Source organism: Thermobia domestica, chromosome 6 (assembly GCF_964235325.1).
Source record: "Thermobia domestica chromosome 6, izTheDome1.hap1.1, whole genome shotgun sequence".
Lineage (NCBI taxonomy): Eukaryota > Metazoa > Arthropoda > Insecta > Zygentoma > Lepismatidae > Thermobia > Thermobia domestica.
This window is the reverse complement of record NC_137459.1, coordinates 199,366,539-199,383,841: the sequence shown is the minus strand read 5'-3', so window position 1 is coordinate 199,383,841 and position 17,303 is coordinate 199,366,539. Positions and strand designations below refer to the sequence as shown.

General features: G+C 34.8%; 1 protein-coding gene across 1 annotated transcript in view; it reads left to right on the top strand.

Annotated features, from left to right (window-relative positions):
* Nucleotides 1-16,663, top strand: part of nac (GDP-fucose transporter nac) — a 114,663-nt gene extending 98,000 nt beyond the window's left edge. The window contains exon 6 of the mRNA XM_081762580.1: nt 5,975-16,663. Within this exon, the coding sequence (XP_081618706.1) occupies nt 5,975-6,178 (204 nt within the window). The 3' untranslated portion in view covers nt 6,179-16,663. The remainder of the gene's footprint in view (nt 1-5,974) is intronic.
* The last annotated feature ends 640 nt before the right edge of the window (nt 16,664-17,303 follow it).

Genomic DNA, 17,303 nt, shown 5'->3' with positions numbered 1-17,303 from the left:
GTGTGTGTATATAGTGCTGTATCCTCAAACATGAAGTATCCAGGAAAGTAGTTTGGCAAATTTTAATACTCGTTGTTCAAATAACCCTCTAATACAAGTTACGTGCCAAGTGTTAAGAATTAGTTTACCATTTCTCGGTAATAGTCACGATAATAGATGTCACTTCTTGAAATAAGTTTATTTATTTATTATTCTTTCATCTTGTTAACAGTTCCACTTAAGAAAGTTTATCAGTATTTCCTCATTCCGTCGAACAGGAAAAATAACCGTTTATAGATACACATATTCCTTTCTTATGCAGAAACGAAGTCCCTTCATGCTAGATCAACTTCCCTTTTAGAAAGTAGGAACCAGAACCCTCCGAGATAACTATCTCAAGCAGTCATTCTTGACCAGTCAAAGAAACTGTTCAGATATTTAGTTGAAGTAAGTTACGAAGGCCAACGACACCATTGGAAAATGAAGCTCAAATCTGGCTAACAATCAGTCTTCGATATTACTTTCCGTTTAAATTTTAAAACTACTTACATATAATCTCCAGATATTAGACTCGATAAATAAGTCATCCATTAGTTTGTAAGGACTTCCCTCTTTAATCTATCGATTTCTAATTGGCTGTTTAAGCTCTTCATTTACTAGACTAAAATTCTATCATATCTTTGCCATAAGGATGAGCTACGTACTTACATTCCCCTTTCTGTCTCGAGTTGAAATAACAATATTTCATATCGTCACGTGATTTCAGCACCAATTTTACTAAGCAAGCTTTAGCATTACAATATGTGTAAATATTGTGAAACGGTTCCGAAAAAGTGTCATAAACATCTGGTGTCATAAACATTTTTCAGGTCTCTATAACTGTAAAATTTAAGGAAAAAAGTGTTACAGTTTTGTGGTGCTAGCTTCTACGCTATATTTTCCCTCGAAAAATTTATATTCAGCTTTATTTTAAACAAAGGGAACGGATGTATAATATACGTTACATGTCGTAGAGTTACAATGTAAAGCAAATATTTTATTATGCACTTCTCATAGAAAACATTTTGTAAAATTATGTATATATGGTATGGTATTAAATGTTCTTTTAAAGTAAAAGAGTAAATTAAACAATTGTTAGCTAAGGGAATTTGTGACACGGTTTAACCTCCGGTACTTGCCAGAAACATGATTCTAGCTTCGGAATGCTACTGCTGCTTGGCTTGTGTTTCACCCAGTGTTCAAAGATAATTCTTGTTTCATCCTGGGAAGAGTTGTGATGACAAACACAATGATTTTGCACTCCCTGCTCGCTTCTTAAGATAGGTAAAAATGTATTTTCTGTTGTTAAAAAGTAAGAACATATATATGATAGAGTTAACATTTTTAACCTCTGTAAAATACTGAAGATATTCTCAATGTAAATAGAGCTGCTAAGTATCCTTCATTACTTTTAGCTGCTAGCGGGAAAAGAAAAAAAATGTACACAGAAAAAAGAGTAGAAGGAGAGAAAAGGATTACATTAACTCTTCAAAATTTTAACAGAGCAAAACATTACCACTGAAGTAGCAAGGGAAACTAACAGAAAATCGCTTAAGCATCTGCACTATGGAAGTCTTATTATTATTATTATTATTATTATTATTATTATTATTATTATTATTATTATTATTATTTAAATACATTTAAAAATCTATTTTTGAATGTAGATGTTTTATGAAACTGACCCCTTTGTTGAAAAAGAATAATATTACTTAACTGTTAAATATTAAGATAATGGTATCTTATTTATAAAATATAATCGTCTTGGTTCGTCACACTAATTGCTGCTAATAAACGTTCATGATAATACTTGTCGCTACCAGCGCTATCCCTTGCCTTGCTGCGACGACGCTAATAGATGTCACTAGCGTGGAGGCAATTTTCCAATTTAAAGTTTGTGACGATTTAATTGCATTTTAAAAGCTACATTGTTTCAATTTAGTTATTTCAAAATAGGAAAAGGGCCTTAAACATATTTAGATTTAAACATTAATATTTGTGTAACAACATGTTGTTTGGTGGGCAAAGTAAAAAGGTGGGCAACGTATGCAATTAGAGTTGTTAATTAAGCACGATTTTAACCAACGGTGTACAGCGGGCCTAACCACTAGTCCTTTTTTTTTTTTATACACCGTAAAAGAAGATAGGATAAAAGAAAGTACCCAGGAATGTATGCTCCCTGTTGTGAATGTTGTCTAACGTTGTAAGAAGAATTTGGAGAACATGCCAAGCATGTAAATTTAGAACAGCTAGAGAAGTCTGGAATAATAGAAACGGGCAGAAATAATTGATATATATATAATTGAAGATATGTCTCATTATTCACAGAACCACACGTGCATGTAGAAGATCGATCGGAAAAGTAATGAAGTAAATCTAAAACCTAACTCAGTCAATATGGAAGATAATTGGATTATTGCTAGCTTGAACTAGAAAGTGTCAAAAAAATGATGCATGATAGTTTTCATGAAACTTTGCATACCTGAAATATATCATGTTGATACAGAAGTGTCATTTACTACTCTAATTGAGAAATTTTCATGCACTATTTCCTCTCCCAATCTGTTCATCTTGATGTAACAATAGTTTTGTTTAATATCACCCATTTATTATTATTATTATTATTATTATTATTATTATTATTATCATCATCATCATCATCATCATCATCATCATCATCATCATCATCATCATCATCATCATCATCATCATCATCATCATCATCATCATCATCATCATCATCATCATCATCATCATCATCATCATCATCATCATCATCATCATCATCATCATCATCATCATCATCATCATCATCATCATCATCATCATCATCATCATCATCATCATCATCATCATCATCATCATCATCATCATTATTATTATTATTATTATTATTATTATTATTATTATTACTACTACTACTACTACTACTACTACTACTACTACTACTACTACTACTACTACTACTACTACTACTACTACTACTACTACTACTACTCAGAATGCAGTTTCTTCTCACCCAACGCCCTATCCACTTCATTTAAACGCTACACCTTGTTAAATCTCCTACCATAGTACTGCCGTGTTTATATATACGTACTTTCTTCGTCCTTTCTTCTAAGTATATAGTCATTTTGTTAGGAGGTAATGTCCCTGTCTAACTCCTCTTCCAGTTGCGCTTTCCTCTCAGTTCTTTCCCTGTTCTCTTGTTGATTTGTGTGTAAGTTTCAGAAAAGGCTCTGTCCTTCCATTCGAACCAAATCTTCTTTAGTACTCCTTAAAAAGCTTTTAAGTTCATTTTGTCAAAACCATTTTGTAGATCAATAAACATTACACGTGTATCAATGTTTTTTCTATGAACCTTTAAAATTAATGTTTATAGGTCAATATATCCTATTTTGCCTTTACCATCACTTATTTTGCGTTTCTTCTCCGATATCTAGACTACGCGATTGATTCCAGCTCTCAATATATTATTTCCTTCTTCTTAAAACCTCGTTTCACTTGTTAGCTTCCAACTTTTATTTGTACTTTTTTTCTTTTTCATTTTAAACGCAAAAATGAAATATTAGTTCTCTCGTGGCTTATTTGGTTCGTATCCTACGTTAAATTGTAAGTTCATATCTCATATGGATATGCCGTTTGTATAGCCTCTCACAGATTCTTGGTATTTGTAAGTGCAGGATCTTGGATTTGAATATACTTCTTTATCATATCTGATTTATATTCTGTATACGGAAGCAAACAGATCATTCATTGGAATTGTCTAGGGTGCTGCTCGGATCTATGCTAGACAACTTGCAATGATATGAGATATTATTTTGAGAGAGCATTTAATCAGAAGTGCTGCATATGGCCAGCAAGCTGTGTAATATATCAGTCACCGATGAATGAATAATTTAGGACAAATAGACCAAACCCGTGCCACGTGACTATTCTTTATCAATGTGTCTCACATCATCCTTGTATGATCCGTTGCTAATCATCAAATCATAAGATTTGAAACCATCCAAACCCTACCATCACACAGAGGTAATTGATATCATTACTCATGAAACTATGCAACGTAGTGCAAGATAGAAATGTGTTCATGATTCCAGATGTGTATGTTACGACGTGGTGTTTACAAAGGCAATCTGATGAAATTTCATAATTCATGGATGCTAAACAATGATGAATTGGCTGCTACTACGTTAAGCCGAAGTTGTGGAGGACGGGACCTGTTAGTGTGATCCGAACCACTACCTGAGTTTTTGTCCAAAGCGTTGTTCTAGCAGGTTTGAACCTGTAAAGACGAGCACTGAAAACGAGTGCAGTAGCCTCGAGACTACGAGGAAGTCACCTTTCACATGTATTGTTTATATAAAATTTTCATTTAAAATAGTGAGAGTGTAATATTGTTTATGTTCTTGACATTCGACCAGTATTGGTTATTATTGAGTTTTCTGGATATTCTTCAATAGAAACTGTGTTTAGAAAGATTCCCACTCTATATATATTGTAACCTTTAAATTAATGGAAAATCGGCAGGAGGACATTGGCATAATCTGTGTTACTACAAAGTTAACAGTGTTGACAACCTAACATAAAGTTGTATGTTTTATTAGGGAAGTATTTAAAACAATGTAAAATTTGATACATTGCTTAAAATGGCATATTTGTGAAAAATTTTTAAGACAATGTTTGATTTGATTTGCTTCTGTAGCATTACAACAATACTTTTTGGTATCTGTAATTACAGTAAGTTCTCGAAATTATATAATTTTAAGTATTTCAAACTTTAATCGTTTTTACTGCATCTCCAGAACGGTTTGAGATGACGAGTTGTTGTAAATGACATTGTGATTCTTTTACGTCTATTGAAAACCATATGTGCAATAGGATAAGGCACTTATCTAACCTGTTTTTCGAAATAAAGGTTTCTGAAAATGTTAAGTTTTCAGTCTATTGCAGCGTTGTTCGTAGTCATTCGAAATCCGTCATAGTTTTAGATACTAAGGTACTTTGGATGTGCATGGTCCCGTCTGTCTCATTTGCGTTATGACTGCTATAGAGGACATCAAAATATGTATGTTTGTAATACTGTACCGTTCTCAGTTTGCAATACTGAGTAGCAAATGTAAGATTGTAAGTTTCCGTTTAACATGCAGATTTGAAATATGAAGTAAACTGATGTAGTTACATTTGAAAAGATGCACTTTTATGTTGGATTAACAACACTGCTTAATTTGTGGTATCACATATTATGCCAAATAATGTCCCCTTGCCGATATTTGCATTTTGTAAAATTTCAGCGTTGTTTGTTCATTGGTTTAAAAGTTACAATGTCATATCATGATAAATGGACCACCCTGGATATATATATCACAGAAAACACTGCACAGATTCGCGTACTTTTGTGTACTATGTATGTACAAAGTTCGTTGCACATTGTTCTGTCGATTTCAGTGCTGGCTGAAAAATACTTCAGAATGACGCTTCCCTGAAACTGAAAAGTAGGGGTTCTTCAGCTTATCTTAACGTTTACTATGTAACTGCCAAATTTCATGGAAACTGATGTGCAATACGTGCCAATATTACTCACGTTTAGTATAGCAGGGCCAACAAGAGATGGTCGCTGATGTTTATCACGTGCGTAGGGACAATGCAGCCCTTACTTCGGTATTAGCATTGCCTACCACGGTCACTCTATCTTACACTATTAATTAAATTACCACTATAGGTGCAGCGAAAAAAGCCTTGACACGTGAGTGGTGGCAATGTCACTGCGAGCTGTCAGAGACCTTCTCTTGCTGGTTCCCCTATAGTAGGTGCAAACGTGGCAAGAAGATTAACTTGAAAATATATAAATATGAAGAATTGGTATCTAAACATGTTTTTACGTTTTGTATACTTGTTTGTATTGAACTTAGGGTATAATAGCCTGGCAATCTTATCCGTATTTCTAACTTTGTAGGTAACATCACCGTTGACACACAATATTTCTGGAACAGCCAAAGCCTGTGCACAAACAGTATTAGCAACTTTTATCTACAGTGAGTACAAATCGTGGCTCTGGTGGTTATCCAATTGGCTCGTTCTTGGAGGCAGTGTTGCATACACACGTGTCAAACAGCTGGAAATGGAAGCAGCATACAGACAGCAGAGGATGGACGTGTGATGGTTTATCGTAACTGTGATGTTTTATTATTGTACAAATTGTATTAACTATTGTTATTATGTAATTTTTATATAATAATTATGTACAGTGTCAGTTTGTCGCCTGAATTCAAGACTTACAAATAGAGTTATGCAGAGGTATTAGTTTCTTACACTTTCTTTTTTCGCCTCTGTTTTAAAAATGGATAAATTTTCGAAAACAATAAAGTAATACAAGAGTTTTGCTTTGTAGAAACTTAGTGCTAAAAGAACATTATGAAGAAAGGACAAATGTTCTGAATATTTTCTTTATTCGCAGTAATTTGCCTACATTCCATTAATAGGAAAGAGAAAATCCAAAAGAATACTTTGTAAACTTTTCTCGTTGTACTTTTTAATTATTAATTGGTGATCAAACCAAAATGTAGTTGTTGTTTCTTGGGCTTCATTATCGAGAAAAATGAAACATCGAAGAATGAAAGAAAAATACGACAGAGAATTACTGGTACCACCTGTAAGCAACGTATAACCATAACAAATTGTTTATACTAGTCATTAGGACACAGTAACGTTTATATGTATATTTACTTTGTAATTACAACTCTTGTTCATTCCGCCCTTCACTTTTGCAGCCGGTTCTGTACAAAGGTTTTCTATGTCTGCTCTTCGTACTTTTCGTCAGGTTGCTGTGTACCTTCCACCAAATGACTGACATTAGCTTCCTCTGGTCCATGACATTCAGGTTCTGACTTCTCTTTAGCTACTTCAGTTGTTACTATTACCTGAAGAAAAGTCAGAGCGTGAAAATGATGATTGTCCTTCAGTTACTCGAAACATCAAAGAATGAAATAATAAAAAAACAGAATTATTCGGTACCTCCTGCAAGCAATATATAACTAAATTATATTATTTATACTAGTCATTAGGACACAATAACATTCATATGTATACTTCTTTGTAACTATAACTCTTGTTCATTCTGCATACTGACCCAGTGCAGGTATCGGTTAGTTGTCTTTGTAGTATCGCAGTAAGGAAGCTGGATAACTGTTTTCAGATATACTGAATAATACAGGAAACATGCAATATTGGCCACTTCAGAAACTTTCAAGTTTGCTTAGTTTGTTCTCAAGAGAGGTAAATACGCAAATTCGGCAAATTCTTCATGTAAATAGAACATCATTTTTTTAAATAAAAGTAAAACAAAATAAAATGCATATCCGCAAGCTTAAACGAACACATTAATTTGTCTCTCTTTTAGTTTAAACGGAAAAAAAAGGAAAGGAAAGAAAAAGACAGACAAAGTTGACTTATTTTCCATACATTATATGTAAATTAAAACCTGCAAATTAAGTAAATTCAATAAGTGGCCGACCTATTTGAGCTTTCAATATTTGTATCAAAATCTGAAATTATGAAATGAAAAAAAAAAAAAAAAAAAAAAGTAAATGATAATGGAACAGTTAAAGCTGTAAAACTCCGAACGTGTGTAACTTTTTTTTTTTTTTTTTAACTAAACGAAGAACTCCCGAAGCGTGGATGTAAACCAAAATATTAGATAATAGGGGAAAAATTACCACGAATCACCAAAAAGTACGATATAAGCGCTTTCGCTAATGCTTTATAACATAAAAAGCGGGAAGTAGGAACCAAAGATAAAGAAGTGGCTATGAAGTGTTCATTTGGTACTTTCCTTTCCATGTTTTCACACAGGCAAGACTGTCATGGCGGCATTCACTTTTACGAGTACTAATTTCGAGGTACGAGAAGTTGTGTTCTCGTAGGCCCACTATGAGGTCCCTTTGAACACAATTGTCTGTTTATATTGCGCCCTTGAAAGACTATGGGTGGCGAGCACCAAACTAGTATAAATTACTCTTATAGTAACTCTTACTTCTTTAGTCTGGACTACTTTAGTAAATTACTTCCGTAGTAATATACTCTTTTAGTAACTGTTGGAGAGCTCAATTTCTATTTACTTCTTTAGTTGCAACTAAACTAGTAACTCCTTTTTACTAAAGAAGTAACCCATTTTTGCACCCTGTTAGCACGTGCATTTCGTTTCCTATCGGCAGCTGGAGTTTATCAGAAGATGTGCCCATGAGAAAAGGCAGAGAAAATGCGGTTGTAATGGAGAACAGAAAGTTTTTGGAAAAAGCAAACCTGCTTCATTCACTGAAAGTGCATTTAATACGAGGGGAATATAATACAAAAATGTTAATTGAAAGACAAAGAGAAATCATGGAAGAAAAAATAACCCTAAAATGCAAGTTATGAATAAGTTCAAGAATGAAATGGAGCAAACTTCAGGTTCCGATTCTTCAGGCAATGTACTCGAGAAATTTGTTTTTTGAAATGAATATGTTTTATATTATAAATCATATTTTATTTGCTTGATATTTTTTTACAATGGTTAATATCTTGTTTTCTTGTTTTACATATAGCATAATATTTGTGTTTATTATTTCAACATCAGTACATTTAATTTTGGAAATAAAATGAAAATAATCATCTAATTGCAAAGAAAAAAAGAAAGAAAGAAAAGAGAGAAAAAAACATAACTATAAAATTATACATAAATAAAATGGGCCACATTTCACTGCAGTAGTGACCATCCAGTGCATTATTTATTCATTTAAGAAGAAAAAGTCTTTACTTCTTACTTCTCTTACAAATTAGGTATATTTTCAATTGAAATACTTAAGTATTTATTTATTTATTTATTTATTGAACAAATTCCCAGATACAGCATAACTTTGCCATTTTACACAGGAAAATAACAAAAGAAAGAAAAAAGAAGACAACAATAACAACAACAACATAAAACAGTGTAAAAAAAAAAAGTAAATGTAATATTATTCCGTCAAAACTCGTTTAATTGCTCTATCAAACACCGTATACCTCGAAAAAATGTCCACATCAGTTGTTACTTGATTATAACAGTTTGGCATTCTGTAAAAAAAAGAGACCTCTGTATAATTGCCAACCTAGGACGAGCAAGATGGAATGTGTGGGTATTCCGGGTTATGCGGGAAGGGACACGCAAGGATAGTTCCTGAAGTAATATTTCCGATCTAAAGTTTCCATTAACTATTTTATGAATATATTTCAGGTTAGAGATAATTCTGCGTACTTCCGGAGTCTGGCTATTAAGATGTCGCGAGAGTTTCTTCTTAGATAATATTCGAAGTGCAGGCACACGAAAACGGACTATAGCAATAAAGAAATTGAGAATAGTATCAAGTCTGGAGAGATGTGTAGGTGCTGTCATGGCCCATATGGGAGAACAGTATTCCATCTTGGGAGCTATTAAGGTTTTATAAAAGGTTGCTAATGATAAAACAGTGCGTAGTTCAGTGAATCTATAAAGAAGTCCCAACATGCGCATTCAAAAATGAAATGAAATCTTTAAGTTTTACGTCCTACGTTTATGGCGGTTAGGCTAAAGGAGACGGTGATGATGAGAAATGAGTGAAATGAAGAAAGTGGGAGGAAACGGGAGTTCCCTGAGAAAACTCGCGAGCACTGTGTTTGTCCACCACAAAGTCCACTCGGCGCGAGCTGGGATTAAACCAGGCACCCCAATCACCGGAGGTGAACGCTCTACCACTGAGCCACCGCGCCCCTACATGCGCATTGAATTTTTAAGTATTGAGGAGATGTGGTCAGAGAATGTAAGTTTTGAATCAAAGATGACATAAAGATCATTGTGACTAGCAGAATGTGTGATAGGGGAATCATTGATATGGTATGTGGAGGGAACAGGAGACTTTTTCAAAGTAATAGTAATACCTTTTGTATTTTTCAAAGCGTAATATATCTTTTGCCAGCTTGACCTGTAGCATCTGCTTCTGGCTGAAATGCGTATTTGGTGATGTCATTCACATCCATAGCATCAGGATGAAACAAATCTCCAATTTCTATTCCAAAGTTGTGCAGAATTGCAGCAGCCACAACAACATTCCCATACTTGTTTTGTTTTACTGAGAAAAAAATAACGCATTATTTTAATGAGAATTTGGAAACGTTTCTTCGGAACACCGAATGTACGCTCTATTACTGGTACTCGTAGCAATATGGGCTCTATTGTAGCACCCTTCAATTCGTGTGTGGGGTCGAAACTAGGGATGGGCAAAACCGTTTTTTCTAAATAAAAACCGGAAACCGGTTTCTAGAAAATACGAAAAACTGACATTTCGGTATTCTCCCAAACCGCTTCGGTTTTTCATCGAAACCGATTTCGGTTTTCTTCAAAACCGATTCGGTTTTCACCGAAACTGGTTTTGGTGAAAAGTTTTGGAAAACACAAAACTATTTCTGTGGAAACGGAATCGGTTTCCGGAGAACAAAGAAACACTATTCTGGTCTGAAATAGAACAATTTTTTTTTAAAAAGGAAGTGATTTTGAAGAAAACCGAACCGGTTTTGGGACAAAACCGAAAAACGTTTTTTGAAAATTTTCAAAAACCGGTTTCGCTTTTCCTAAAAACCGAAAAGCCTGTTTTTGAGCCCACCACTAGTCGAAGCTCAGAAGTCATAAGATGCTTGGAGAGAGCATATCCACCATCTCCAACAAGCAACTCATCATATTGTCCATTTTCAAATTGTGCAGAAACTCTACTATTGTTCCAAATGCGTGCACCATTCGTGGAACACGGCCAACGGCTTACCACGGTCAAAACCTGCATATTGGCATCACAAATGATTTGTGAATTGATAGAAAAGAAATCGTTGTGATTTCTGTATAGTTCTGCTTGTGCTCCAGGGCAAGGTATGAGTATATGTACACAATCTATTGCCTCTATGACATTTGGGAATCTACCAGTTCGATAGAATTCCCTTTTGTACCTTGATGTATTTTCTTGGTTCTGTGGCATGAACACACACAGTGACTTTAAGGCAATTGAACTCTCTATCACACTGTTAAAATCTCTTCCAGCAGTATTACGATAGATGTTGAGGTCCCTTGCTACGATTTGATAAGTACCAGTGCAAAAGATACGCAATTCATAAAAGAAGGTGCAGCCTAGGAGACAAAGCACGCTTCCTATCAGAATTATGCTGCAGTTACGTCTCTAGAATACAAAGCAGCAACTGAAAAGATTCTTTACGAATCCCAAACCGCTCTTTGAAATCATTATCGCTATACATCGCAAATGGGTCTTTCTGTCCTTTAAAGCTCTCATTCTTGGGATGTCGACCTCTTCCTCCATCTCCGTATATTTTTCGTAGTCCAGGTAATCCATAGAATTCGATATTTAACACGTAGAAACCAAAGAACACATCTTACTCTCTAACTTTACTCCTACTACTGCTTAGGAGTAAATTTTGGTCTTATTTACTTCGTAAGTTACTAATGTAGTAACATACTCCTTGACGGTTCTCTCCACCAGTTATGGAGTAAATAAATTTACTTCTCTAGTAAATTAAAAATTTACTCCTGTAGTAATTTACTCATTTAGTTCACTCCTCTCGACTGGAAGTCGCCGATTTCCTTCTCTCTTAGTAACTTACTCTTGGTTGGTGCTCGCCACCCTATGAGGTATAATTACCCTTGCCCACCGGTTTCCTGTTTGATTGTCTACGCTCCACTACCTGAGTGCTGAGTAAACTATCTTCTTGTGGTACTACTACACGCACCGAAGCGAGGGGTCTGCTTGACCCATGTATACATAGTTATGCTGAAGTTGTAATCGTTCGTATACCGGCCTCTGCCGTTCAAATTCTGAAAGTTTGGACTCATTTGTTGCAGTTTCATAAACAGCATTATATATATATATATATATATATATATATATATATATATATATAACAATAATATATTTGATTGGTTGGTTGATGTTTAGTGGGGACGTGATAATATATTTGATTTCTTTGTGTGACAAACTATGCAAGTTACATTTCTTCTTGTATAGCGTGACTCTTTCTTGTGGTTAAATGATTAGCTTTTTCTCATCTATAATGTGGGAGACTCTAGTTCAATTCACAGTTACACAAGTGATTCTGATTCAACCTTATGTTGTAGGTATACGCTTCATGTAGCATCGGTACTGAAAAACTACACTAAAGTCCAACAACCGTAGCCCTCCCCGCTGGTGAGTTCCTTTGGACCCCTTGCACCAAATGTAAGCGCTCTACTTCTGACCCCTATTCTGCAACTGTAATTAATATCACGAGCGAATACTCGACTTATACAGTATTTCCATTTATACAGGTACACTTGTTATTTATTTATCTTTTTTTATTATTTTTTAAATGAACCTGACGAACCCATTGCCAATGCAAATGCATGCAATAAAGGAGTTCTTATTACACAATTAGTACAAAAGTTAGGACAACTTTCACCCTGTTTATAAATTACAACCTTCACAAGTAGCCATCCGCTTAATTTATATTTCTTCGGTTGAAAATATTATGTTGAGATAATATTTACTTTGTCATTAAGTAATCCTATTACCTTCAAAAGTGGAATTCTGTGATTAATTTTCATTCTCGAAAACTTTTTACTTGACAGACCAATTTTACTAGCTTTTATATATGTATGCCGTATTTACCCAACTATAAGACCACTACTATTTTAAAGAGACTTCTTGATAAGTTTCTTAATTTTTAAGAAATTCTGACTAATCAAATTGTTTTATTGATATAAAATATCTTAAGATACACCCCAAAAAGTTAAAAGTACCTGTTGTAAACTTACACCAATTATTGGTTGCCCCAATTATGGTAATAAAAGAATAAATACCATTAAAATACTTTACTACTACTACTACTACAATAATAATAATAATAATAATAATAAAACAGTAGTTTACTGTACATGCATTTTTACTTTCACAACATGTTTTATCATATTTAAAATTGAAACAACAATGGTGATATATTTCGACGTTTGGTATAAGCTATTGCTCAACGTAAAAACATTGACCCTAACTACCAAACCGTAATTTACGAATGTAAGACGACTTGACGTAAGTATTTTCGAATGACGAAATTAAAAAAAAAATAAATAAATAAATAAAATAAAAAAATAAAACAATCATCCTACTCAGGTAAATATGATAATCAAAATTTGGAAAATTATATACTCTTCATTAGTAAATTTATTTGATAAAAAAAAGATAATAATAATTTTATGCGCGATGCATAGTAAAATGTGCGTGTAATGCTTAATTTGGTATTTTGTTGTTAAATCATGAATCAAGTTTTCTTGATGTGGCTGGTATTGTAAATTAGGCAGTTTCTATGGAACCAGCTGTGGCCAATATTTACATGTTACACTGTAGATCAATATACACTATGTTGCCATTCTTCAGCCATACCAGTATGTTAATTCAATCCCTCGGCACCATATCAATATCTTCCAGGGCCACCTTTCGCCTCTATGACGTCCGCAACCCTTTCTGGAAGACTTTTCACGAATTTACGATACGTGTCGACGGAAATCTTGGCCCATTCATTGTCTAAAGCGGCAAACAGCTCAGTGGTATTTTTTGGACCGTATGAACTGCTTGTAAAGCGGCGTTCCAACTCATCCCAAAGGTGTTCAGTAAGGTTTAGATCTGGACTTTGGGTTGGCCAATCAAGTTCTTCCACACTCATGTTCTCGAACTACGTGTTTATAATGCCTGCCATATTACGTGGAGCATTGTTTTGCTGAAATATGTATGGGCCAATACTGAATTGTGCCCATAATGTCAGTAGCGCAGGTATTGTCTAGAATTGTTTGGTAAGCTTCGGCATTCATGTTTCCCCGAACTAAAACAAGAACACCAAGACTATACCACGAAAAGTAAGATTACACCATGATACTGCTCTTGCTGAATTTCACTGTGGGTACGATACAGCCCTGTAAATAGCGTTCTCCGGACATACGCCACACCCATACACGTCCATCGGATTGCCACGTCTGGTTGTACGATTCATCACTCCATAGGACGGATTTCCATTGTTCGAGAGTCCATTGACCAGTATTCCTTGCACCATTGTAAACGACATTCGCATTGCGAGTTGTGATATGTGGCTTGTGAACTGCTGCCCGACCATGAAAAATAAGTGCAGTAATCTCCCAGCGAACGGAACGATGACTTCCAGCACTATTGGAAACCGACAAAACTTCTGTGCCCATCTCCAAGGACTGTGCCCATCTTTCCGGTTTGACTTCAGCACATGTGTCAAGCATCGACGGTCACGATTTGTTAATATTTTCACTTTAATAAGCCTGAACCGGCTTTTCATAAACCCCTCTTTGTTCCACTGTAGACCGGGGTGTCTGAAATTTGTTGGAAACCTCATGGATTGAATGTCCAAACGGGAATGAGATCCAATGATCATCTCTCCGCCTCACTCAGTTCGCGTCGTCTGTCCATATTGACTGCTGTAGCTGATATGCTGAACCAGTAACGCCTCTTATAGGTTGTATGACGTGTACAGACGACCTAAGCAATTTTTAAGGGGTGTCCGGTGACGAATGACCACATAGTGTATAGTGCATGAAAAACTAAATACCTTCTTTCTTTTGAGCTGCATTTTGCTTTCCTGTTTCTGTTTTTCGTTTGGCTTATTTGGTAAGTTATAAAATAAATCACAATGAAATCTATACTAAACTAACTAACTAACTCTATGGCCTATGGAACCCGGAGGTTCAGTGCCGCGTTCACAAAAGCTCTCCACTGACTTCTATCCTTAGCTAATTGCATCCAGTTTCTACTTTGTATTCCTATCTCTGCGAGATCCATCTTAATATTGTCCTCCCATCTGCGCCTAGGTCTTCCTAATGGTCGTTTTCCTATGGGTCTACCAGTCAAGACTTTGAAAGCGTTTCTACTTTCTTCCATTCTAGCTACATGACCTGCCCACCTAAGCCTCCTAGACTTGACGACCCTAACAATGTTGGGTAAACCGTATAAACTATGTAGTTCCTCGTTATGAAGCTTCCGCCATTCCCCATTCTCGTTCCTCTTGGGTCCGAATATTCTTCTCAGGATCCTGTTCTCAAATACTTTCAGTCTATGTTCTTCCCTCAGAGTAAGCGACCATGTTTCACAACCATACAGAACAACAGGCATGATTATCGTTTTATATATTTTAAGCTTCAAATTCCTCGACAGAATTCGCGACGACAAGAGATTTTGAACCGAATAGTAACACGAATTCCCTGCTTTTAGTCGACATTTAATTTCTTCGTGAATATGATTTTCGTCTGTTAATATTGATCCTAAATATTTGAAAGTATCCACTTTATCAAAAGCATTATTTAATATTTTAACGCCTCCACAATTTGCCGTATTAAGGTCCCGACGCACTTCCATGTATTTAGTTTTCTCTGCATTTACTTCTAAACCCATGTCCCTGCAAGCGTTTAATAAGATCTCTGCATTTATTTCTACTGTTCTCCTATCATCCCCTATTAAATTTACATCATCAGCATATGCCATAACCTGGTGAATGCCGTTCAACTCTAGGCCCTGGTTGCTATCTTTGATTTTCCTTATGGCGTATTCCAGCACAAAGTTAAATAATAATGGCGACAACGCATCCCCTTGTTTCAGGCCATTTTCGACGTGGAAGCTCGTGGACAAAAATTTTCCTACCCGGACTTTACTTTGGGATTCACTTAAACATATCTTAATTAATCTAATTAGCTTTCTCGGTATTCCAAGTTCTGTAAGAACGTTGTATAATGTTTCTCTCCTAACCGAGTCGTAAATCTATACAGAATACATAAATGAATATCGACATCTATAACCCAATGCATAGAACTCATTGTGCATCTCAGAGAGTGTAGGGAGAAGATACGACGTTAGTTTATTTTAATGTTAATATTATTTCTGTACTAATTGTGTATTGCCCCAAATAGATCATCCAAGAACATTTCTAGGGGAACCAAAGATAATATATTTGAAGTTTAATTCTATCCGTTGAAGGTTCATATTCCGTTTTTCTAAGTAATAATCATCGCTGATATACATATTTTTACTGAGTACAACATTTTATTCCACTTAGTAAATAATAATAAGTTTATACTAATCAAAAATAATGCAAGAACTGGCTAGAGTAAAATAAACTACAAAATAGGTGTCTAACAAATATAACTTCAGAAATGAAGCGTGGGTTACGTCTAGGTCAACATTAGTAATGATCTCGTCTCTTTGTGTCCTACTGTAGATTTATCTTTTTTTCTAATCTATTCAAAACATCATATCTAAAGGCTTGTACACAAAAATATTATCTCCGTTTAAATCGCTGGAGTTAAAAATTGATATAATAAAATTATAGAACATCTTAAACATTATCGAAATATGTATTGACATCTCACTTGCTGTGATTTGTTTATCATCTTCTTTCCTTTTCTTTCTGTGTATGTTCGCCCTTCCTATAGCTGTCTCCGATAAGTTCTACTTCTCTTTCTTAAACTATAAACATTTATTATTATTTTTTATTGGTTTAAGACTTGAACAGACCATTATATTTTGCTTCAATGTCATATAAATCAAATATTCAACAATTGTTTTGTATAATTCAAAATAAAAGCCTAATGTTAATAGACTTTTGGAATTTTATTAACAACTTATTTTATTGTTTTTTTTAACATAGATGTATTATAACTGTGAAGTGAGTGTGATGATATTGTACTGTGTACAGAATGCTTCAAAAAAGGCTTTGAAGCCTTACATTTACAACTTCGTAAATTCATATAAATTTATTCGAACCATATACTGAGCTGATTTTGGTGTCATTTCGTGGCAAAATTGATCAAGTTTTGACTCAAGTAGTGCATAGTACCAAATAGCACTACCACAAACACTAACAACAGTTGTAACAAAGGTGGCTGCCTTCACTGGTTGCAAGCGCGCTCGCTGTGTGCTTTGGTTTGAAGAATCGAAGTCTGTGATAATTGTGTAACGGAATTTTCCTACCGTATATGGCAAAGATCTTCCCAGTGAGTGCTATTTATGAGTGGCATAAATGTTTTGTTGAAACCGAGTGTTCAGTATGACATAAAATCCTCAGGGCGTCCTCTTATGTCTGACGTAGTGATGGGCAAAATACCGGGAAAATATTTTTGGATTTTTCCCTGGTTTTAAACCAAGGTTTATTCCCATTTTGGGAAAATATGAGGATTTTTCGTATAACGACGAGAAAAA